Consider the following 25,622-nt stretch of genomic DNA (forward strand, 5'->3'; position numbering starts at 1 on the left):
ATACTACTACTGCTACTACTGCTACTGCTACTACTGCTAATACTACTACTACTACTACTACTGCTAATACTACTACTGCTACTGCTACTACTGCTAATACTACTACTGCTACTACTGCTACTGCTACTACTGCTAATACTACTACTACTACTACTACTGCTAATAGTACTACTGCTACTACTGCTAATACTACTACTGCTACTACTGCTACTGCTACTACTGCTAATACTACTACTACTACTACTACTGCTAATAGTACTACTGCTACTACTGCTACTGCTACTACTGCTAATACTACTACTACTACTACTGCTGCTAATAGTACTACTACTACTACTACTACTACTTGGCATTATTTGGAGATCCTTGATTAATAATAATAAAAATAATAAGTAAAAAAAGTAAAAAACGAATAAACTACATTTGTATGTTATGTAACTTAAAATAGTAAAATTTGAGAAATGTCTGCCTTTTTTAGGTGGTAAGAGCGAAAATGAGTCGTCTTCAGTAATTCAGAATGATGAAGACAGATGGAGAATAATTAGATAGAATAGGATGCAGCCCCCCCCCCCCCCTTGCAAACTATCATGTTTTTCCAACTGATGTTCTGTAGACTTGTGGAACATCAGTTCAGAACCAGGATTTAAAGCAATTTCTCTAAAACAGTGTGTGTTGTAAATTGGTTTTGCACCTTTGACAATTACACAAACGCGCGTGGGTGGAGTGCGTGTGGATGTATATGAGAGAGAGAGAGAGAGAGAGAGAGAGAGAGAGAGAGAGAGAGAGAGAGAGAGAGAGAGAACCCTCGCGCTTGGCTTCGTTAATCGTGACAGTTTCTGCGTAGGAATTCTGACTACAACACAACTCCTCTTCTTCTTCTTCTTCTTCTTCTGCGCGCAACATCTGGCTTCCCACAGGCGACTGGTGGCGGACCCGGACTGCTGGGGGATGAGGAGACCGTCTTGACACAGACGGCTCGGCAGAGTTCATTTCTCGCGCTCGAGCAGCGCGTGCCGATGTGCGCCGCTTTAGCGCCTTCCTCCCGTTTTCGAGGGGAATCTATTGAACCCGTCTGATATTCATCTGGAGGTGTGACCACATTTATTTTCTTAAAAGTATGACATCAGTGCAGAACGCGGAGTGGGGTTTTTCACACGTCCAAGACGGAATACCGGGATGAGCCCAAACGGAGTGCTTCTTTCATGAACAAACCTCCGATGGTGCGTTTTTTTTCATTTTCTTCGTGTCTTCTCATGTGAAATCCCGGAATGGGTTCTCGAGCAACAAGCGACAGTGGCTGTGTGCAGCAGCAGCTCTGCGCACGCTTAACGGGGGATAACGCGCTGGTGAATGAGTCGCTGAGGTTGGATGCTATGGTTGTGCATAAAGGCTGCACCTGCAGGATTACAGCAGCCCAGTAACCTGCCAGCTGTCTTTTATTTTGTGTTTGATTCTCTGCTGGATCGAGGACAGGAATGAACTCGGTTGTCGGATTCGTAAAAGTGTCCTAAAAAAGTGTCCTGCACCTTGTAGTGGTTCTACTTTGCTCGGTCTCTAAACAGGGCTGCTTCGTTCGCGGGGAGGAAAACAGATCCAATCATGGACAGACACTCTGCCCCCCAGCTGAGACCGGGTTTTACATTCCGGGTGTTATGGATGGTTCACGCTTTTCTGGACCTGGCCGGCTCCCAGGAGATTTACGCGCCTCACTCGATCCGGGTGGAGGGCGACGTGACGCTGGGGGGGCTCTTCCCCGTCCACACCAGGGGGGTCCCCGGGATACCCTGCGGGGACATCAAGAAGGAGAACGGCATCCACCGGCTGGAGGCGATGATGTACGCCCTGGACCAGATCAACGGCGACGAGGAGCTGCTGCCCAACGTCACCCTGGGCGCCCGGATCCTGGACACCTGCTCCCGGGACACGTACGCGCTGGAGCAGTCGCTGACTTTCGTGCAGGCGCTCATCCAGAAGGACACGTCGGATGTGCGGTGCACCAACGGGGAGCCGCCGGTCTTCGTCAAGCCTGAGAAAGTTATCGGGGTCGTAGGCGCGTCCGCCAGCTCGGTGTCCATCATGGTGGCCAACATACTGCGCCTCTTCCAGGTAAGAGCTGCTTCAGGTCCTTCTCACTGCTGACACAGACACAACTCACTGCGCTCTCATGACTTATTTGCCAGCATCATCTTCTTATGTAACCCCGCGTTCCTCGTGCAGTGGGCGGCCTGCTCCCTCTCACGCGCTCTCCACCACTTCTCCTCACCCAGATCCAATTCCTGCAGTGCAAGCCTGGGGTGCTTTTTATTTTCATTAAAAACAAATGTTTAAGGGAAAAACCCACTCAGAGTCTCGGGTGGTGTGTGACCGAGAGGGGGTCAGGTCGGCTCAGTGGGCCCCAATAACTACAAATCACATCCATCAGGGGCTGGCGCTGTGGCTCTGCTGGTTGTTGTGTGTGTGTGTGTGTGTCCGTGTGTGTCTGTGTGCGTGTGTTCTTGCTTTGCTGTGAGACCTGTTTGCGCAGAACATCGATATTTGCTGGTTCTCAAAGAAGGGATGTGTTTCTGGGGGTTCATGTTGCTGTTCATTGAGTTTGATTTGAAGATGTTCATTGTTCGATGTGAACAGCAGGGTCAAATAAACAGTGTGAAGATTGTAAACGTTTCTTCAGCTGCTGCTGTCGTCTGGGCAACAGCATTCCTGCAAATGACCAGGATGAACAGGTTTGCTGGTTCTGTGTTGTTTGGCTAAAATTCTGCTTCTGGGTTTAGTTGTTGATTCTCTTCTGTCATCCGAACTGTATTTTTTGGTCGCAGACGGGTTTCGTAGCATGCACCAGGTGTCTTGGTCTGTTTACGGTTGCTGTGAGAACGTTGTTTTGATGCTGCCCTCATGGCCTCTTGTGAAAAAAAGGGATTTGATCTCAGCAACACTTTATTGTTGCTTTGGAAACTGTGTGAGTGTGTGTGAGTGTGTGTGTGTGTGTGGGGGGGGGGGGGGTGTATAACATGAATGTGTGTGAGAGGCTTGGACAGGGAGCGAAGCGAGCGACAGACAAAGGGAAGACGTAGAGAGAGAGAGAGGTGGTGCTGAAAGGACAGCTCCTCTGCTCTGACTGTAATTCTTCAAATCCGTCTCTCCTTCATCCTGCCGCTCTGATGAAGGTCTGCTCGACCCCGAAGCTCAAACACAGTGCATCACTGCGTACATCCGAGTATCTCTTATCAGTTGTTTTAATCCTTCATTCTCACAGCTCTTCAGTCTTAGCATGTCTCACAAGTAGAAGGCGTTATCGACCTCAGAGGATCCTTTCTATCGCTCTCCTCAGAGCTCCGACACTCTCTTCTTAATGTGTTAAAGCTTCAGCGCCATGAGCTGCAGCCTCAGAGTAACTTTACACTAAATCCACTTACATGTAGTCACTTTATTACACACACCAGCTGATCCTGGTACAGCGTTCATTTTCCAGAAAAAGTCCAGCCATTTTATTCACTGGACCCCCAAAATGTAGAAAAACTCGGGGGGTTGATGGGGTGAGTAGGGCGGGGGTGTCGGCAGTCTCAGCGGGGGTGAGGGGGTGAGGGGGGTGTCGAGGTGCAAAAGCATTGCATTCATTTGCGAAGGCAGCGCGATGAAGCTGAAACAGGGTGTTAAAGGGACAGTTCACTCCAAAATCCAAACATATTGTTCCTCTTACCTGTAGATCTATTCATCCATCTCAGTGTTTGTGGTGCGGGTGGCCCAGTGTTGGAGGTACTGACCGCGGAGATGTCTGCCTTCTCTCCAACATAATGGCACTCAACTTTAAAGCCCTAAGAAAAACATTTGGGAAAACTGAACTTCAGCTAAATTCATGTCATTCTTCTTAAAGATGTATGAACCGTGTTTGTTTCAGGTTCTGATGATATATTCACGACTCATCCTGTATTTGTTCTTCATCTCATGAAATCTATTCTAACAATGACGTTCCATCGATACACTCGTCTCCTCATTTATTTAGACATTCTTCTTATATAACTCTGAGCCATAACTGAGTCCGGCGGGGCTCACTGAAAATATTATACAATAATATTGAAGATATTCAATGGCCAGGAAGCTTCAGAGTTGACTGGTCGCCAAACTGACTTTGAAAGGCCGTTGCTCTGCGGGAGCTGGACGTGTTTCTTCTACAACACACTTTTCAAAGAGCTGATGCTTTTCTCTTTCCTTCAGTGGTGTCAGGGCCAAAAAACGGGACCTCGAGAAAATAGAGAGAAATATTATTTTCGCGGTTGCCGGACATATTTCAGTGAAAACGCATGAATGGAAGAAATGGTTTCTCTCTAGTTCATCCTCATTTGGTCCAAGAAGCCCACCGCTTCTCGGAAAAGTAAAAAATGTCCCGTTTAAATTCACTGCAGACAGGTTGTGCAGGTTTTTGCTGAAGGGAAGTGGGTCTGATATTGTGCTTCAGCTGCTTTCTGCATCCGTTTAACGTGACACTCGATAGAGTGAAATGGGAGGCTAATTATTTTGCCCCCTGATAGAGAAGTCATCTGTTCCACAGCTGTTTTCACTTCATTACACATGTTCCTAAATGGACTAGTTGGCTCTGCAGCCGCTCCATAAACATAGTACGCTCTTACAGTAACCTAGAGCAGTGGTTCTCAACCGGTCTGCCTGCGGGACCCACCGTCACCCCTTAATGACAAGCCGGGACCCACTACCCAAATTTTATATATATATATATATTTATATATATATATATATACAATTTGGGTATATCTATATTCAAGAAGTCTAGTAGTAGTAACGTCTCTGTGTAGTAAACAACTGTCAAATCAAAAAAAGAAAGTACACATCAATTATATTTTAACAAATATTATTCTCATTTTTCAAATTTAACTGGATGGATTATAAATAATACATAGAAATAAATGTTCTTCTCATTTCAAGTAAAATAACGGCTGGATTAAAAAAATTAATTACGTAACGAAATTCAATTTAGAAAACTTATTTTCACTGAATTGCCCTGCAGCTTTAAACTCAGTTCATTCAGGGTGAAGTGAAAAAGCCACAACATTATATTTTCTCATCTTCTAAAAAGAGAAATTAGTGTTTGAAGAATTCACCTCTATGAGTCTGTCCAGTCAGAGTCTGATGACTCTGGTCTCTCTGGACATTTCTCTCTTTTGGAGATCGTCCTATGATTTGACTTTCTCACACTCAACAGTCCTGCTCTGTCTCTGTGTCCTCGTCTCTCCCCGTGTGTCACGGTGTGTACATCTCACTCAAGTCAGGAAACTTGTCAGAATACTCATATTTGATTGGCTGAGCTTCATCACGTGATGTGATTCACAACGCATTGGTCGGTGTTTTTCCTGCACCGCTGAACAAGTGCCGTAAATGCTGGAATAATTCCGCTGCATAAAAAAAATGCCCTTCAAAATAAAATCACAACTTTTTTTATTTATTATTATTCTTTTTTTTTTTGTCAGGCAAAGGCCCGCGACCCACTGAAAACGGGTCCGCGACCCACTTTTGGGTCGCGACCCACCAGTTGAGAATCACTGACCTAGTGTGTCTGTGCTCAGACCAACATGATGTTTTAAAAGCACTTTCACCTAAAACACTGAGGGTCCAGTAATGATGTCCAGAACCGGTCCATTAGTCTGCGTGATGGGAGGTCGCAGCACTCACACTGATAGTTTTGTGGTCAGTGTGTGTTACATAAATATACCAATGTTCCTCTCTACGGGTGTAAAAGGAGGAAAAACCCAAAAGTCACTGTGAGTGCTGAAATGGTGTAGAAATACCTCTCAACATATTTGCTTTTACTTTTCATCAAACCCAACAAACACTGAATTGAGAACGTCAACATTTGCTGATTCCAGCTGCTGTTTAAATATCAAATATTTATCTGAATATTTTTGACCAAACGAGCGATTTAAAGACGTCATTCTGTGAAACTATAATGGGAATCAATTTTAATATCGTGTGACATTTTATCAACGAAACCATTTATCAATGAATCCAGAAAGTAATCTGCAGATTATGAGATACCAGCACGCCTCCACTCGTCTCTTTCTCCCATCGAGTCTTTCACGTCCCATTTTTCTTTCTCTCTCTTTGTCCCCCCCCCCCCCCCCCCCCCCCGTCTCTCTTGGTCGGCTCTATTAGGCCACAACACTCGGTACAGGTGGTCGTTGACGGGAAGCTGCCGCGTCATTAAATCCTCCTGTCGCTGCACAATATGGAGTACACCACCCTTATTGGTTGGAGATGAAATTAAACAATGTAACTTTTATTCGTCGTCTCTAGTTTTACAAACTAAATCATTTGGCTGCAGCGTCACAGCAGAGTGTTATTTCGAGTGCTGGTGTTTTTCATTGAGCGGTGGGGTAATGCTGCCTGCCTCACAGGTCTCAGATAAGCAGAGTGGGTGGAGGGTTTGGTTGGTGGAGGGTTTGGTTGGATATGTTGTTGTTTGGTAATGGGAGTTAGTGGGCCGACCAGCCTACAGCCCATTAGGTACATACGCTGTGTTATGAGTCCACCATATGTGACCATGTTCATTGTGATAATGGGCCATCAGTGCTTTGTGCAGGAAAAACAAACCAAAACACGTAGAATCAGGATTGTTTCTTTTCCACCAAGAACGAGGATTGAGACTTTATTAATCGCTGCCTGCACATAACGAGACAGGAACAGACGACGTGATTAGAGAATAGCAGGCGCTAAAAGCAGAACGCAACACGAGTGCACTCTCAGAACACTGAGGCTGAAGATGTGAACGAGCCGCAGATCACCTGTCAAGTGGAAGTGAAGAGAGATCTGAAGATTTGGCAACATACGTCAAAAAAGCCCAACGGAGGTGAGATAAGTCGAGATGAGCTGTTTTATGCTGCTGAACGGTTGTTTTAGGAGAAGAACCGCAGTGATGAGTCAAACTATTTTGATAGTCGATTCATCGTTTGAGTGATGACATGTGGTGTCAGCTTCTCATATCGGAATATCTGTCGCTGTTGTGTGTCGTCAATGATAGTAAATGAATTCTCTTTGAGTTTTGGACTGTTGGTCGGATAAAGCAAGACACCTGAAGGCATCACCAAACTGTAACAAGCTGTTTTTATATCATATATATCATTATATTATATCATTTCACAGACAAGAAAATAAATACTCAGGGTGAAAGGTCCCTGCAGGGTGAAAGGTCCCTGTAGGGTGAAAGGTCCCTGCAGGGTGAAAGGTCCCTGTAGGATGAAAGGTCCCTGCAGGGTGAAAGGTCCCTGTAGGGTGAAAGGTCCCTGTAGGGTGAAAGGTCCCTGCAGGGTGAAAGGTCCCTGTAGGGTGAAAGGTCCCTGCAGGGTGAAAGGTCCCTGCAGGGTGAAAGGTCCCTGTAGGATGTAAAGGTCCCTGCAGGGTGAAAGGTCCCTGTAGGGTGAAAGGTCCCTGCAGGGTGAAAGGTCCCTGCAGGGTGAAAGGTCCCTGCAGGGTGAAAGGTCCCTGTAGGATGTAAAGGTCCCTGCAGGGTGAAAGGTCCCTGTAGGGTGAAAGGTCCCTGTAGGGTGAAAGGTCCCTGTAGGATGTAAAGGTCCCTGCAGGGTGAAAGGTCCCTGTAGGGTGAAAGGTCCCTGCAGGGTGAAAGGTCCCTGTAGGGTGAAAGGTCCCTGTAGGATGTAAAGGTCCCTGCAGGGTGAAAGGTCCCTGTAGGGTGAAAGGTCCCTGCAGGGTGAAAGGTCCCTGCAGGGTGAAAGGTCCCTGTAGGGTGAAAGGTCCCTGCACGGTGAAAGGTCCCTGTAGGGTGAAAGGTCCCTGTAGGGTGAAAGGTCCCTGCAGGGTGAAAGGTCCCTGCAGGGTGAAAGGTCATCATGGTGCGTCCTGCGTGGAGTCCTCTCAGTGCTCGGCGTCCTCCCACAGGCCTGCAGGGTGTGACGGTCAGCTGGAGCAGACAGTACCTGTGATTTCATTGATTTCTGACGGAATGCTCCCGTTGGGTTCAGTTTGCGACGTTAATAAATATGTTCAGCATGATGTTAATGCTGAACATAATACAGGCTGCAACACATTTCCTTCAGAGTGCTGTTGTAAATAAGTTGTATGTTCACAGAACTTCTTGGGGACAGTGAGATCTGGGACAACCAGTTTGTTTTGTCAGCTCAGTCACAAAGTAAAGGGGACTTGTGTTGTTGTATTATATGAGAGGTTTTACTGGGCTGTCGGTCTGTGTTTGTCTGCCCTTTGATGGACCGGTGGAGGTTATTTCCTCACATGCTGGGAGAGGCTGCTGCTTCCCTTTTGAGCCTAAATAGGAATCAGCAGTCATGAATTATTGACGAGGTGACCACATTTGAATTGGATTGATGTGAAACACCTGGATGTGATACATCCTCTAACTCGTACCACAGCACCGACTGTCTTTCTGGGACTTTATTTTTGGACACCACACAAACTCATAACTCTTGGACGCCCTTTCTTTCTGACCTATATTCATTGAAGTGCCACAACGGCAGTGCTGACTCATCAAAAGCGTTGCTCGTAGACGCCCCGCCTCGTAGCTGCCTTTGTATTGCTTTCCAGGTGGACGTGGAGCCACGCTGCAGATCCAGACTCAGAAGGGAAGCAACGGGAAACATGTCTGAGGTCGTGACAGAACAAATTGAGCAGCTGTGATTGGCAAAACAAATCAAAAGCCGGCGTCCTCGAGTGACTTCCTCAGCACGGCTGCTTCCGTCGGCACAGGGAGCTGCTGTTTGTAGAGAAGGATTGTTTTAACTTTGTTGCCTTTTTTCTACATGACTGAAAAAAAACATGAATGAATATGAATGACGTGCTTTTCCAAAAGGGTACAAAACTGTTTTTCTGTGAGGCAACACGCAGCAATAAAAGTAATATCTTATATTATCATTCCACGCTTCACAATGTTCGGGTAATGAAGTCGCTGCAGGTCTGTGGAACAAATCATGTATCATCCAATACGATAGTCCAAGTTTTTATTACGGCTGTTTTTGCTGTCATATTGGAGCAATAAGCACCGAGAGGAAAAGAGTATCTGCAGGTTTTGGGAAGTCTTAAAAAGGCCTTAAATCTAGTTTGCTTGAGAAAGCCTGATAAGTTATTAAAAGGCCTTGAACTTTAATTGACAAAGGTCATTCTTATTGTGTTGGCAGCGACGTTCGTTCTCGAATGTTTCTGTATTGAATTGCAGGCTGGCAGGAGACGTTCTCTACATGCAGTCTAACATCGGGGCTGTTTGTGCTGCAGGAGGCTCTTCTCTTCGTTATTGCAGCTGCAACAAAAGCTTCTACGTACAGTGTGTACAAGAAGTGGACGGCGTCATCGTCACCTTATGTGTAGTGGACAGTTTTAAAGCCTCGAGTTCGGCCTTTTGGCCATGTTGTGTTTCTCCGCCGTCGCCCTGTTGGTTATTGGTCGTCAGAGGTGACATGAGAGGGAGGAGCTACCGAACGCTGAAAGGACATTTTTAGGAACCAAAATGTTACAGTAAACTTTCATCAAGTGAAAACACAGTGAAAGGGTTAAAGTTCAAAAAGGGAACCATGGACGCTCCCAGACCGGACAACGCCGTGGTAACGACCTGTCACTTTCATCACAGCACCATCATCAGGTCAACATTGTAATGTGTCCAATGCTTTATGACCAAATACCTGCAGAACTCATCAGTCTCAGAGAGCAGCTCGTCTCGTCTTGTTTTGACTGTAATGTAGAATAAGTTTGGTGAACATTTGATCAATAGTCTTGATTTATCTCTCCTGCTGTGGTTTGAGAGTCATCCCTCTGATGATCAAGTCTTTCTTTAGTTTTTACATCAACTCATAGCTAGTTATTGTGTCTCTTTGTATGAAATAATATAATAAGAAATACTAAAATAATAATTGCCCACAAATCAGGAGGGAGATTGTTTTATCAAAGCTGCAGCAAGTTTCTGCATCTTCACACAATCGTTCAGATCATCTCGTGTTGTGGACTTATTGCAAGGAAGCAAGCTAACGTGAGCACGAGCATAAACACGACACCGGTGCAACTAGACAAACCCAATCAACAGAATGTATCGCACGAATCGTCACATTCACTTGAGCAACGGCCACTGTGGGCCACTGTGGGCCACTGTGGGCCACTGTGGGCCACTGTGGGTCACTGTGGGCCGCTGTGGGCGGCCACTGTGGGCCACTGTGGCCACTGTGGGCCACTGTGGGCCACTGGGGGCCACTGTGGGTCACTGTGGGCCACTGTGGGCCACTGGGGGCCACTGTGGGCGACTCCTGTGGCAGCGCGAAGAATCCAGCAGTGGGCCTCCTGCCAATTTAATACAGTAACGAGTCACAGAGGTATTTCTGGCACATTATGTTTTCAAATGACTCTCAATCAAAGATATAAAATAGGATCGAGTGGTCACAGGGGCTGGCCGACCAGATGATGACTATTGCTGTGGATAGCACTCAATGCTATAGAACCGTTGCATCATAGCTAGAGTTGGTCATTATCATAAAGATAACTTGTTGTTATATTGGTTTAAATTGCGACTATGTCCTCGTATGAGTCAGATCCGGTTTCTCTGCCTCCTTTTCGTGCTCCTAAGGCAAGTTTATTAGTACAGCACATTTCAACAACAAGGTAATTCAAAGTGCTTCACATGAAACCATTAAAAGCATCAAAACATAAGGCAAAAGAAAAGGAGATTTTAAAACAATTTAGAACATTCATTAAAACATTAAAAAACAGTGCAAGAAATAAAATACAGTAGTAAAATGCAGAAATGCAGGAAATTGATGAATATATGAATTGAATGTGGTTGAATTAAAGGCAAACAGAAAAGTCTTGCCTAATGGCTTTGAAGATTCTGAAGAGAAACAACCAATCAGAGCCGAGGAGTCTCATGCAGCTGTCAATCACCGCTCGTGAAATTGTCAAACTAGGCAGCGCTGATCAAAAATGAATCGAGATGTTGTTACTGTTTTGCCTTTTTCCCGCCTCAGATGTTTCCATAAACATATGACATCACTACTGACAGCCGGGAGATTCTGAGTGAGTGATGGCACGAGGAAACAAACAGCCTCAGCATGCAAACACATCGTCTTCCTGACTGAACCTACGAGCTTCATTACTTGGGAAAACGTCTTTATTTTGCACCGCTGACTCCCTTCTCTCTCACACACACACCTGTGTGTGTGTGTGTGTGTGTGTGTGTGTGTGTGTGTGTGTGTGTTAGCAGACACAGCAGCAGTTCTTCTGCCAACACGCCGCACATCAAGTGTCCTCTCGGTGTCAAGGATTTCAGGACACACGGAGCTGGGCCAGACAGGTCTCCCTCAGACTTATGGGTAAATAGTTTTTTTTGGGAGCGGATGCAGGACTGATGTTTTGCCAACTCAGTCAGTCAGCAAGTGAAGGACAGTTCAAAGGGAAAGTCTCGCTGTGCTGCAGCCGGAGGAGACGTCCGGCTCGTCAGTGCATGCGCTGCACGTCTGACCTGCTGCTCCGCCGGTGGGAAGCCGCCCGTCCTCTGCCGCCCGTCCCCTGCCGCCCGTCCCCTGCCGCCCGTCCCCTGCCGCCCGTCCTCTGCCGCCCGTCCTCTGCCGCCCGTCCTCTGCCGCCCGTCCTCTGCCTCGCACTGTCTTTGAATGCGACGGCAGTAGCAGTGACCTTCGCGGTAATGAATCGGAGAAAGATCCATCATGAGCTTTTGGATTTAATGAATGTCTTTGTCGAGCATTTGATGGATCTGTTTCTCTTCCCGTCTCACTTATCAGTATTTGACCTGTTTGACCGGCAACTGTTTTTCTAAATCACAGAAACATGGAGGTGATGATGTGACACGTAGAAACAATACAACTATTCTATTTTGACTTGTGGCAGTGCTTCCTCCTCCTCCTCCTCTTCCTCCTCCTCCTCTCTCTCTCTCTCTCTCTCAAGATGCCTCTTACTTTGCCTGAGCTGTCACTGTTGTCACCAAACACTGCATACAGACTACCGCCTGCATACAGATGTTACATGTTTACACACCACGTTGTGCCTCCCTCCCGCTCCAAACAAATGAAGTCAAATGACTCAAAACAAGCAGTAAGAATTGTGACAAACCTTTGAACAGGAGTGTGTGTGTTCGCTGCCTAACAGGTGAGAGACAAACCCTCACATCAGCGATATGTTGAAGCACAAATGATGGCTTTGCAGTCGGCCGACAAAGCAGCCGTGTAATTATTGTGAGTGCATAGTGACGCAGTCGTGCCCGCTGTGGTTGCAGCTGAGGAAACAATAAACGGAGTGTGGAATTAACCTGTCAAAACAGTGTTATTGTAGACTTTACATTGTTCAGCTTTATTTTGTAGTGCGGTTACAGAAGATGACACATATTCAGGACATTTTATTATCTGTCTTTTTATCAGTGGTTGTTTGAAATGAGAAGACTGTGAATATGTTTGAACTTTGAGCAATCTGCAGACGAGTGTGGTCTTAGTTTTGAAAAAATGTAAAATAGCACAACATCACATCCTCTAAAAACAGACCACAGCAGCGAGCGAAAGGGTCAGAATAAATATTCCTCTGACTGAAGATAATTCATGCACGATGAAGCAGGGCGGCTGGGTAACCTCTCGAGGGGTCAGGACCTCATGTCGTCAAACATCAGCCACCAGGCTGCGGGCTGACTGACCTCTGATCTCTACACCGGTAAACCTCATTGAATCAGGATCTTGAGTTGAATGCAAAATGCATATTTAATAAAGTTACATATACAAGCAAATAGGGAACAATACGAAGGGGCCGTGTCGAACAAAGCGGGTTGTCTTCTGTGAACGACTCGGCTTCCTCAGCCGAGACGCTTTGGTTGCGTCGAATACGAAATATCACAGGTCGTCATTATAAATGAGAACTGGTTCTTAATTGACTTATCTGGTTCACATTAAATAAGTAAAAATACCAGCGGAAGAAGAAACGTCAGCTCTGGATGAAGCATGTTTGGAAAGAGGATGAAACTGTTTACGTGGCCAATGAGATGTTTGGATGTCGTAAGGCAGCAATGATCCATGTCTTCCCTCCCAGTACCTGCGTTAGCTTTGTTTCTCTTTGGGTGGATGTTCACCAGGTCCCGGGACACCGGGCTCAATGTCAGCGATGGATGGTTTCATTTCCCTGCGTTAATGTTTTATTTCAACAACGTCACAGATATGCGTAGTGGTCAATTTGCAGCACTACTGTACACGACTAAAACCTCCGGTCATTAGTTACTTTTTCAATGTTTCCTGCTGGAATCTGATTTGCTTTAGCTCTGGCTGACTCTCAGCTAGCACGAGCCTGATTGGTACGGAGCTGGTGCAAAGAAAGCAGATCGCTCACTCGTAAGCTACGTCACTCATCGCTTCATAACGATTGTTTTGTCTGGTCGCAGTGAGATAATAATACGGGCCAGATTTCAAGAACAACTGGATGCAAAAGCATCTCTCCAAAGCTTCCCAAAGAATGCACATACAGCTATTGTCTTGCCCCAAAACTTGCAAACGGCCAGGATTGTCTTTTGGCAAAGTGTACACTGAACAACACAGAACAGCCAGAATCACCGCAAATTATTGACTGCAAAAAAAAGTGGCACAAGGTCATCACCATCATCACGCAAAGGACTCCCCAAGAGCTCAGGCAATGAGCCATAGACTTGGCCCAAATTGAATTAACCTGGAGGAAAATGGGATGATTATAAACTCATTAAATCAGAATTTAATGAAGTGTTGATTTTGTTTCCATCGGAGCACGGTCTGAGCGAGGCCTACCTGATCTCGGAACCCCCCCCCCGGCTCGTTGATAGACAAACAGCAGTGCAACTCTAATCGACGGGCCAAACCGCCGCCGTGCTTTCAATGTCTGCTGAGCGGACGGAGGAGAACAACGCGTTCCTAATTGGACACCGAAGAGTCAGACCATGCGCTAATCCTCCCCGGTAACTTCAAGGTTCATTTGCTGCTGTTTAACACCAGCGATGTGATGCGGTGTATTGTTGTGTGTGCGTTCTCCTACTTTCCACATTCCACACAAACACACAAAGGCACTTAGGGAAATGAGGAGGGAAGACGAGCGCCGGAGCGAGAGGAAGTAATTGTCTGAACACGAGAGAGATGTGAGGGAGAAAGACGAGATTTTTCATTCGCTTTTCTCCCCTCACAGACAGACATGCCGAAAACATCGGTTGGGAGTGTCGTCTTAATCAGGGTGGTCTTTTTCTGCCAAAAATCCAGAACAGGACTTTAGACCGGAAGACTGGTGTTCGACACGCACTGTGTTTTTATGGTAGTGGTTTTGTTGCCTAAACCAACTGTTTGTGGTTTTGTTCCCTAAACCCAACTGTTTGTGGTTTTGTTGCCTAAACCCAACTGTTTGTGGTTTTGTTGCCTAAACCCAACTGTTTGTGGTTTTGTTCCCTAAACCCAACTGTTGGTGGTTTTGTTCCCTAAACCCAACTGTTGGTGGTTTTGTTCCCTAAACCCAACTGTTAGTGGTTTTGTTCCCTAAACCCAACTGTTGGTGGTTTTGTTCCCTAAACCCAACTGTTGGTGGTTTTGTTCCCTAAACCCAACTGTTGGTGGTTTTGTTGCCTAAACCCAACTGTTGGTGGTTTTGTTGCCTAAACCCAACTGTTGGTGGTTTTGTTCCCTAAACCCAACTGTTGGTGGTTTTGTTGCCTAAACCCAACTGTTAGTGGTTTTGTTCCCTAAACCCAACTGTTTGTGGTTTTGTTGCCTAAACCCAACTGTTGGTGGTTTTGTTGCCTAAACCCAACTGTTAGTGGTTTTGTTCCCTAAACCCAACTGTTGGTGGTTTTGTTGCCTAAACCCAACTGTTGGTGGTTTTGTTGCCTAAACCCAACTGTTGGTGGTTTTGTTCCCTAAACCCAACTGTTGGTGGTTTTGTTGCCTAAACCCAACTGTTAGTGGTTTTGTTCCCTAAACCCAACTGTTTGTGGTTTTGTTCCCTAAACCCAACTGTTGGTGGTTTTGTTGCCTAAACCCAACTGTTTGTGGGTTTGTTGCCTAAACCCAACTGTTTGTGGTTTTGTTCCCTAAACCCAACTGTTGGTGGTTTTGTTGCCTAAACCCAACTGTTTGTGGGTTTGTTGCCTAAACCCAACTGTTTGTGGTTTTGTTCCCTAAACCCAACTGTTTGTGGTTTTGTTGCCTAAACCCAACTGTTAGTGGTTTTGTTCCCTAAACCCAACTGTTAGTGGTTTTGTTCCCTAAACCCAACTGTTGGTGGTTTTGTTGCCTAAACCCAACTGTTGGTGGTTTTGTTCCCTAAACCCAACTGTTTGTGGGTTTGTTTCCTAAACCCAACTGTTTGTGGTTATTTTAAGGCCAACGATGATGTTTTTCAGTTAACTGAGTGTTTTTGTTGCCTTAACTTTGCTCTTGATCCGTCCGTACGTCGTAAAGTTGTACTGAGTCCCTGTAAACAAAACGAATCGATTGTATTTCGTGACTCTTTCATGAACTGCTGTCAGACTGTGTTGAATACTCTGACTGTATGTTGTGATACCTGGCTGCCCATGTCCACTTGAGAGGCAGGTCCCAGTCTCCCAGGTCCCAGGTTTCTGTCTTGTTGCCTAAATAATTAAAACCACAACATGACCTTTCATTTCCTTCATCTATAAATGACTACAAACAATGTTAACTCGTCACTGCTCACATTTTAGTTCACTATCCATTTGACATCATGAAATTTCTTTTTTTAATGAAACCCTTTGCAATGAATCACAAAACATTCTAAAATGTTATGACTTACATCTAATTGTGTTAATGGTCTTTGTACGTGTAGTGGCTAATCCAAAAACTGCACAGCTGTTCCTGCTGTAAGTAGAACACTTTTCGGTGTAGGACGGATGAATAATCATTTTTCAAAAGGCTTTATATCCAATCTAAGAGGAGAAGGTCTTTTTCCTCTGACTGTCGACATTCAACATCTCTAACGTATTAAGTATCCGGTCTGTAAAAGGGCTTCCTCCAGCCAAGGACGTTCTTTTCTACCTAAGCAGGTATGACATTTTCTAGAAGTGGATGTTTCATTTTGGAACAAAAGGTGATGTGGGTGGGATACATGAGACCGGCGTGTTCTTCATTACTGTGTGGATTTAACAGTTATGTGGTATTGTGTGGTCACAGAGAGAGAGTCACTGGTTAAAGCCACACCACAGCTATCGATCTGCAGCCGTGTGTACATTAGAGATTCTTTACCTTAAAGACACTACGAGATAGTTTCATTTCATGTTGGTTCTGGCGCCCCCTGTGGACTAAAGCGGTAGTGTTTCTAAGCACCAGAGTCCCTTCAGGAAACCTCTCATTTCACTGCAGCAGGGTCTGACAGTCTGCCCCTCTCCGTCCAGGTTCTCCCGGGCCTCCCTTCCCTCCGTCCAGGTTCTCTCGGGCCTCCCTTCCCTCCGTCCAGGTTCTCCCGGGCCTCCCTTCCCTCCGTCCTGGGTCTCCAGCAGCGTGATGTCGCTGTTGGCTCCCAGCGGGGACCGGAATAGTCCGAGCTGAAGGACTTTCTGGGGAAACTGAATGTCGTCAATCGTTTTTTCTGTTTCCCCCGGGGAATTGGACCCGAAGTCAGGGATTTAAAGTAACGACATAGAAATAGCCAATCCACTCTCTGAACGTCTTGTTTACTTGTGTAGATCCTGTAGAGGTACCGGTGAGAAATGTAATGATTCACAACCATTTAAAAGTTCCACACTGTAAGAGAAACCTCACATCTTCATCTTCCTCCGTTTCTGCCATTCATTATGAATGTTATTAGCTTCAGGATAATCTAGTCACAATGAGTTAGTGTTTGACATTTTGGAAGGGGTGTCCTTGACCATGATGCAATGAACAGCCCTCTGCAGTGTTTCCATATTCAACATGAATGTCCCCCCGCAGCTTGCATGTGCATTGCAGAAGGCTAGTTGTGTATGCGTTGTTTGCCGTGTGGATTTCCCTGTAGGGACAATTAAGTTTGAACTTATCTTGTTATTTTGTGTTTTCATGAAGCCTCTTGGCTCAGCACCAGGTGGCCGTGTTAAAGAGAGTGCAGTAACACGGTGAGGTGAGATTCAACAGAAGGTCTGCGTCTCGTTCTCAGGTTAAATCTGCCACGACCTCCAGCGAGCTCATGCAGAACGGCTGGACATGAATGAACAGCGGTCGCAGGACGGATGTGAGGTTTTTACTTCGCATGTGATGCTTTCCATCATTGGAAACTTCTATCAGGCCGCGTTGCGCTCTTATGTTGCTCTGTCTCGGTGAGTCACTGCCACGTGCTGTAGAGGTGGCTTGGAATATGAACCATCCTGTCAGTAGTCATTTGTCTGAATCAGGAGGGGGGGGGACGCCCAGTTCTCACTCGCGATGCGTCACATGCCGACGCTTGGCCAGTGCCCCTCGGCGTCTGAAGGCGATGCACGGAATCGGCCTTCAGCGTCTGCGTGCGACGCACCAGGCTTCCGACTGACTCTCAAAGACTTTCACCTCTTTGTGTTTAAAACCGAATCCACTGTGATTTAGGTTTGAAGAAGAGTTTCTCACTCCTGGAACAGAAGCAGGATGTTGAGCTCGACTCTATTTGTGAGAGACGGTCAGCGTGTTGTCCAGACAACCGTGCAACTAACAACTACTTTCATTATCAATTCATCTGCAGATCATTTCCTCGAGTTGTTTCTGTAAAATGTCATAAAACTGTGGAAATAAAATGCCGGACTGAGTGTCCTAAAGTCGGAGGTGACATCATCAGCTTGCTTGTATTCTCTGACCAACAGTCCAACAGTCTATCAGCCGACGGCAGCGACGTCTAAAGGCCGTTCAAATATTCCCTCAAGATGGAAGAACCACAGTTAAGATGAGCTTAAATGAGCTTAAAGCAGTTATTCTGCTCTCCAAAGCCTAAAGGTCCCTTAAACATGTGTATTACACTGAAGGGCACCAGAGAGGGAACTTCATCTTTTTTTTCTCCACTAGAAAGTCTTCCTAGCGGGCACTTAATCACATTTCCTCCATTTAAAGAAACTCTAGGGCCGCATTATCATGTTTTTTTCTACCGTAGGGGCATCCAAGAGGGCACCTTAGTGGCATTTCATTTTTAAAGTGTTAAAGTATAAAAGAATATAGAATTGGCATACCCAAGTAAATTGCCATTTACTGCAGCAATGTACCCACATTCAGTAATTTAAAGTCAATTTCCTTTGCCACACTCCACCATTTAATTGAATCCATTGAATCAATTACGGGGTCAGTGGATCAATCAGTCTGATAATCATCCCTTCAGTCAACGCTGTCCTCTCATCGTCTCTGCGCTTCCTCTGCTCTCTGGGTTTCCTCAGTTGACTGGTCTGCCACTGCACATTAGCCCCGCCGACACACACACACACACACACACACACACACACACACACACACACACACACACACACACACACACACACAAACAAACCTTCATGTCAGGACCCACAACAGTTTACTCTGCACAGGTTGAATACAAACTCTTGTTGACAAAAATGTAAACACAACATGTGAACATGCAGACACTAAGGTGTAACCACAGACACACACACACACACACACACACACACACACACACAGACACACACACACACACACAGTTAATGTTGAGCACAAATCCTCAGCCTGGGATGCATTTATTTCCAACAGTCCTTATCTTGGCTGTTGAACCAGCAATGTTATCATTTGTACTCCTAACATTGTCGGTAATCACTCTGGCTGTGTGTGTGTGTGTGTGTGTGTGTGTGTGTGTGTGTGTCATACAGCTCACGGCCACTTATCCTGTCATCAGAGAACACACCATTGACTGGAGCTTCTTGGCTCGACGTGATTCACAGCAGCCTCGCTCAGCGTGGGTGTATTTGACTCTGTGATGGTGAATCTCTCAAACAAACGTTACCTCCAGTACGGGCTCATCACAGAAATGTCACCAAGCAGGAAAAACGATCTTAACCCGTATGTTGTGTTTGGTCCTCTTTCACAGATCAAAAACATACAAAAAATGTCTGTGAGGAACTTTTAACTCTTCATGAAGAGTCTCAGTTCTGTACTGACGCTTCTATATGACTCATCTAAGTAAACGGGCCGTCGGTGAGACGTCTCTTTCTATCTGACTGTCACGCTGCTGTGTGTTGGAGTTGTGAGCCGTGGCTCCTGCTTCCTGCCACCCTGTCGGACCAGCTCCGGTGTTTTCTGCGTTAGTCGCAGAGCCAAATGAAAACTGCATTCTTAATTTGGTTGGCGGATGGTAATTTCTCCCAGGAGAGTGAAATTAACCGTCAACTCCAACCGTGCAACAACTTTCCCATCCAGCACGCCTGGCAGCCAGATAACGAGCGGATGAACACCGGGGAGGACCGTTGTGTTCAGCTGAGGCGTGCAATAAAGAAACAGCAGGAGGATCCCGAGCATTAGGAGGGAAGGTAATTCAATCAGCAGCAGCCGACGTCAATGTGCCCCTGAGCAAGGCGTGAAACCCAAATGTAAAAACAGATCTGCTCAGCGGTGAGGACTGTGGTTTGACTTGGCAGCGGGTTGCCCCTGACAAACGTTTAAAAGCTTTATTTCGATTTTTTCATGAGCCCTTGTTTGCCCTTTTTTTTATGGATTTCACATTCTGGCAGACAACTTGATTTATCTTGATGTCTGCCCAAAGCTTGCGATTATTGCTGGGGAGCAGTGGCAGCCGCCCAACGATGCCAGAACAAAGCCCGGAGCTGGGTCGTCATGCTGTGTCACTGTACATGAACCGAATGCATTGTTTGAGTATTATTTCACAAATGAACTGTGACCTCAAATTCAGTCGGATACTCACCAAGAGTCCTGGAGATATACGACATCAACAACAGCTATTCGTCAGCATGTTAGCATCGTACACTGTATTTAAAAATGGACAACATGACAGCCCCCTAAATAGGGAAGCTGGTCGCCCCCTGGTGGTTGGCTGCAGTATAGGTCACAAACCCCGCCCCCTCCACTTCAACATATGAGACAAACAAAAAAATCTATATATTTTTCTCTGTTATTTTAGGGATTTCGTGTCACGCTGATGTATGTTCAGGTGCGTTTTGGTTTGGATTCGTTATTTGATCCTGTAAAAAGGAGAAAGCTGCGGTTCTTTTGCGCTCACCAGCTGTGGCCTTGCGCTTGCTCACTGATTGGTTCGGGTAGCGGTGTGGGCGGGACTTCGGTCGTCAAAAGCGCAAGATGACAGCTCTAGTTTCAAGTCTTCTTCAATACAGCATGATGTTCATTGAGTACATTCAGAGTTTGAGGTGCAGCACGTTGTGTCATGGTACAAATGAAGAGTTATCATGATTGAAAGTTGCAACACGCTCTGCTGTGATGAGCGTCTGCAACTGGGTCAGGGAGGCGAGGACGAGGGGAGAGAGGCCGAACATTGATGGAGATGGAGGGAGAGAGAAGTGAGTGGGGGGGGGGGTGTGGAGACTCTCGGGGTGAGAGTTAAGTTTGCCAAATGCTCGAATTCGTCTCAGCTCCATTTTGAGCGCCCTGTTTCTGCCGAGTCGAGCGGCTCCACCGGAGTGCGACCCAAATTTGTGTCTATTTGCTGTGTTAATGCTGACGCGGTGTGATTGTAAGCTGCAGCATCTGTTGCTTTTCTGCAGACGGCTGCATGCTAATAATACCGCTAATAACCACAAACAAGCAAGCATAGATGGCAGAGGAGAATGGGGCAAACGGGAGTAGAACGAATAAAGAAACAAGGAGGAGGGAACAGTGAGGGGGAGGGGGGGTAGAAGAAAGGATGCAGGGACTCGGGGAGGACAGGAGAGGGTTAGAATACTTAGCATCATTGAGATAATGATGAGAAAAACAAAACCATTCAGCGGTGTTGGGTTCTCTTCCGTGCGCCGTCCCTCTGGAGGTTTCCCATCAATGCAAATGTCCCTCAGTGATCTTTGCAGCTAACAACGGAAAGTGTGGACTTTGAGGCTTTCAGGCGAGTTGGTCCTAACTTCAGTTAGTGAGAGAACAGGTACTCTGAGCTGCAAGTCTTAATGACAAACCTCCATCATGCAGATGCTGTGAACATCCCGTCCTTGCCAGGAGGCTGCAGGCTGAGCCATGATGGCAGCTTACTTTAAGAGTATCTCTTATCAGCTGCATGTATTCCGCCGCATTCAGCAGATCTCCAGAGGAAGGAAGAAGATGGAGGCAAAGGGACAGTGTAAAAGTGTATAAAGACATAAATCATGTTGATTGTTGATCATATTGTTTCCAAGTGTTTTCCAAGTAGAATGAAGCCGTTAGTGTCTCCGGAGGGAGCTGTGTGAACTCCAGTGATGTCCCTTTATGGGTCCGAAGATTATAAGTTTAAAAAACAAATCTGTGGATTCGGAAAGTAGTGAGACGTCTGTTGTCCACGTCTCATCTCAGACGCTCGAGGCTGCAGACTGCATCAGCCAGCTGCTTGCATCGCACACCACAATCTCCAACCTCAACCGTCAGCAGGCGAGTTGCACTCTGGGTAATGTAGGCGGCACGTTTTGTAAAGGAAGAAGAATTTGTGGAGTAAAAATGACGAAATCTCTGGTTCTGCTGCACCGACTTTGATTCTTCGAACTCTTTTAAACTCTCCATCAAGAGTCTGACAGTGTTATGAAAGTGTTACGTTAAGTCAGTGGAGTACAACGGACTCGCCTCCTCTCCCTAACGGCTACATCACCCATGATGAAATATTAAAATGGGGAAATGATTTGGAAGATTGGGAACCAGAGCGGAATTCAAATCTAATCTCTAAACGGTACAAAACTGCCATGTCAGTGACGTCACCAACAGGTCTCAAATAAAAGGGCTGATGGAGAATCCTGCAGCAGCTGATCTCGTTCAAACCTCCCCCGGGTCACCCGAGAGGCGAGGAGGCGTGAAATGAGACAAACGAGAGGCCGCTGAATTAGCCGAAGATCAAAACGAAGACTGTGTTTGCTTCCAGCTAGTCTGTTCCCCTCCAAGATGAAGAGTGCCATGCATGAAACAAAACAAATAAAATAAAAAATGAGTCACTGCTGTTGTCTACCTGTTTTTGTTTCCTGTTTGTATTTTAAGAAAAATGATATCATTCAAGTTTGCCAGGAGGCCAACTGAAAGAGCAGCCCTAAACCCTCAGTGGCTGAGCATCAGGAGGATTACTGGCGACATCGAGAGGCAGCTCTGCCTTTTGGAGATAAAGGATGGAGAGGAAGAGGAGGAGGAGGAGGAGGAGGAGGAGGAGGAGGGAAAGAAGAAGAAGAATTGTCCGGATGTATTTGAACTCATCGTCGAGACAAAGGCACCCACTCGTGGAATGCAGCCCTGCCGATTTTATTATGCCATCAATTCCGTGTGTCAATGCTTCCACACCCCACTTCCTGCCCCCCCGCTCCACCCCATCTGCCCTCTCCGTCTCCACGCAATATTATCATATTCCCTCTGTTCTTTTATTTTTATATTTCCCCGGTATTAAAGCGATTCATCTTCCGCGTTACATTTCTACATTTGCGAATTAATTACAGCCGTCATCGCACGGCTCGGCTCCATGCAGACGCCGGACACGTGTGTGTGTGTGTGTGTGTGTGTGTGTGTGTGTGTGTGTGTGTGTGTGTGTGTGTGTGTGTGTGTGTGTGTGTGTGTGTGTGTGTGTGTGTGTGTGTGTGTGTGTGTGTGTGTGTGTGTGTGTGTGTCTGTGTGTGTGTCTGTGTGTCTGTGTGTCTGTGTCTGTGTGTCTGTGTCTGTGTCTGTGTGTGTGTGTGTGTGTGTGTTTTTTTTCTATCATTGTCACTTTGTTTCTCTGCAGTGGAACCATCCAGAAAATCAGGTGCACAGCCAAACAAGTACATGATGTCAGAGGAGCAGCAGACCCCCCGGTCTCCTTCTCAGGCTTCGCAGCACAGCTCTGATATTTCCATGTGTCTGAAATGTGACAATGTAACAATCACTACGAGTTTAATCTCTGCTTGCATCTCGATATATGTGTCTATGGATGTGCACGTATCCATTGTTCGACGTGTTGATTCATGCAGGATATATAGACTGACAAATGGCACGACATTGGAAAATCAGAAATAATGACTTTCTCGTGGGTTTCCCAGCGGCTCTCCCGGGAGTGATACCAGAGTGAGTCATATGAAAATAAAGATGCTCCTGAGCTCAAAGACGACATCATTGGAAGGTTCAGAAATTGCTTTCTCACAAATGAAAACATTAAGATTAATTGATTTAAACATTCAGTTGAAATGAAACAAACCGGTCGTTCACACAGGAGACCTCTGTTCGTGTAAAACCAGAAGTCAACGTTCATTTATTTGTCACTCGACATCCGTACTTAAGTAACACCACCGAGTTATTTTAACCCAAACCACGATCTACGTAGTTCTGTTACCGAAAGTTGTTTACTGTGAAGACGGAAGTTTATTTTGAAAAGACTGTAAAAATGGAACGAGTGCTGGACTTTCATAGGAAAACGCAAACAAAAATTTGTAACTTTTTCGTGAGATGAACCGTTGCGCTAGAGGGCACCAAATCAAACATACTGTCCCTTTAAGTATTCAAGAATAAAATCCACTATATAGAGAGATGGATGGACTTTGATTGGCTATACTGAAAAAATGCTGAGAATAATTTGATTTTATGAAAATCGGAAGGATTCACGATCCAAAAACATATTTCACAGAAGTTCCTCGGCTGGTGCGACATTCAGGTTCGTGTATCAAAAATCAGACGAAGACAAACTGAGGTCAGCATCAGTGTGACGGATCAGCTGGATCGACGGATCGCCCTTTTCTCTCGTGCGACAGGAAGCTCACGCGGCGCTCACGCGGCGCTCACGCGGCGCTCACGCGGCGCTCACGCGGCGCTTTGACGTCTCATTGCCTCTGAATTCATGCTTCTGTAATGACTGAGACGCTGCACCGCCGCTACAGAGGCCGAGCGCTCGGAGCGACACGTGCGCCGCTGTATCCGCCGCTTTATTGTGATTCCGACTGTTGCTTTGTTGTCACTTCTGGGTCTTATCTGTCAACGATATGCGTTTCTTTGGCTCACCTGCGCTTGGTGGCGGCTCTTTGTGACTCTGTGCGAGTGCATACCAAATGACTGGAATGTAAATGTGATTGCGCTCACCACACGCAGAGAGAACAATTGGCCCCACGGTTTGCATGAAACGCCTTCATTTGTGGAAGCGAACACCACCCTTGGTGTTGGCAATTGCTGGAATAAATGTTGCGAAGCAATTTCACACGTCAGTCAGTTGACTTGGCTGTTTCTGTTTCCCGTGCACCGTGAGGCTCTGTGGTGGGAGAGAGCAGCGTAGAGAATACGACATGTGACCAGACGGTGAGGCGTTCGAGCCCCGCCGTTTACAGCATCGTGTCCCGCTGAACCGTGATTTCGAATTACTTCGATGTAAAACTTTGCTTTCTCAACTAATGTTGGCTTGAACGTGTCTTTGATACGTTACGCACACAAACCCCAGAAGAAATGGACTGGAAAAAATGCCAAATGACCAGTTTATTAGGTTCATTCAGTTAAGTGGCGCAATTTCCATTTTTTAAATCGTGTTTCTGCACACCCAGTTTTCCAGAGCGTCCAGCCCCCATGAGCCACGTGATGTAGATACCTGTCCTACCGCATTGGTTGAAGTTGTATAGCTGCAACGTTTCCTCATAAAACGGTTTGTATATCTCACGAAAAGGTTCCTCCTCGTTCCACTACGACAGTCCAGCCAATACCTGCTCGTTACGTGCATACAGATTTTCAAAATAAACTTCCGTCGTCACAGGAAACAACTTCGTGAGGTTTAGGCAACAAACCTACTTGGTTAAGTTTCGGAAAAGATCGTGGTTTGTGTTCAAATAACAAAGTAAATACGTTTTTTTTACTGAAGTGCAGAAGTTACATGAACAACGGCCTCCTGGCTCAAAGACCCTTTCTTGTTTGACCCTCATGCCCGTGTTGGTTTTTAGCGTGTTTCTATACTTCCTGCTTCACGATTATGTGGATTACTTACGAATTGATTTTTGTGGGAATTCCAGCACATTCATTTTTGCAGCTATCTGAAAAGCTGCATAAGAACTTAGCAGCAAATGCTTCATTTTTTGTAATGAATGTTGTTTAAAAGAAGAAAACAGTCTTTGGATGCAGATGTTTTGCAGAGCAGTGGAGCCTTCACGTCCCCTGCAGTGTCACTCATGTGTGAGCTTTAAATACTGTCTGCTGTTAACAGTATGAATGGCACTTTCATACAATCTGTCTTCACATCGCGTGGCTTGTTTCCCTCTAAATTAAAGTGAAAACACGCGGCGAGGCGTCAGATCTCCGTCATCATCTTGTTGCCACGCCAGCAGCTCAGACTGCAGCAGTCGCTGTTGAAGCTCATTAAAGCCACAGCTAAATATCGTAAAAGCATGAGAATATTCTCCCGAGCCGGTTGAGTGGAAAAGCCCGACTCTGCAGCGGCTTCATGATGTAGTGTTTCATCTCTACCGCATAGCGGGTTTCCTTCTCCTCTTTACTAAAAAACCCTCCTGCTGGCAGCACACAATCCAGCAGCTTCTTCTCTGCTGCAGCTCCATGCTCACTGCTCACTGCTCATCCTGCCTTTTGGAAGTGATA

General features: G+C 46.0%; 1 protein-coding gene across 1 annotated transcript in view; it reads left to right on the plus strand.

Moving 5' to 3' along the window:
* Window positions 1–1,599: 1,599 nt before the first annotated feature.
* The window catches only part of grm7 (glutamate metabotropic receptor 7), a gene marked incomplete at its 5' end in the record, with an annotated part of 174,029 nt that continues 150,006 nt past the window's right edge, over window positions 1,600–25,622 (plus strand). The window contains one exon of the mRNA XM_079265687.1: window positions 1,600–2,106. Coding sequence (XP_079121813.1) covers window positions 1,600–2,106 — 507 coding nt within the window. The remainder of the gene's footprint in view (window positions 2,107–25,622) is intronic.

Source organism: Melanostigma gelatinosum (genome assembly GCF_949748355.1).
Source record: "Melanostigma gelatinosum genome assembly, chromosome: 3".
In the NCBI taxonomy this organism is placed as follows: Eukaryota; Metazoa; Chordata; class Actinopteri; order Perciformes; family Zoarcidae; genus Melanostigma; species Melanostigma gelatinosum.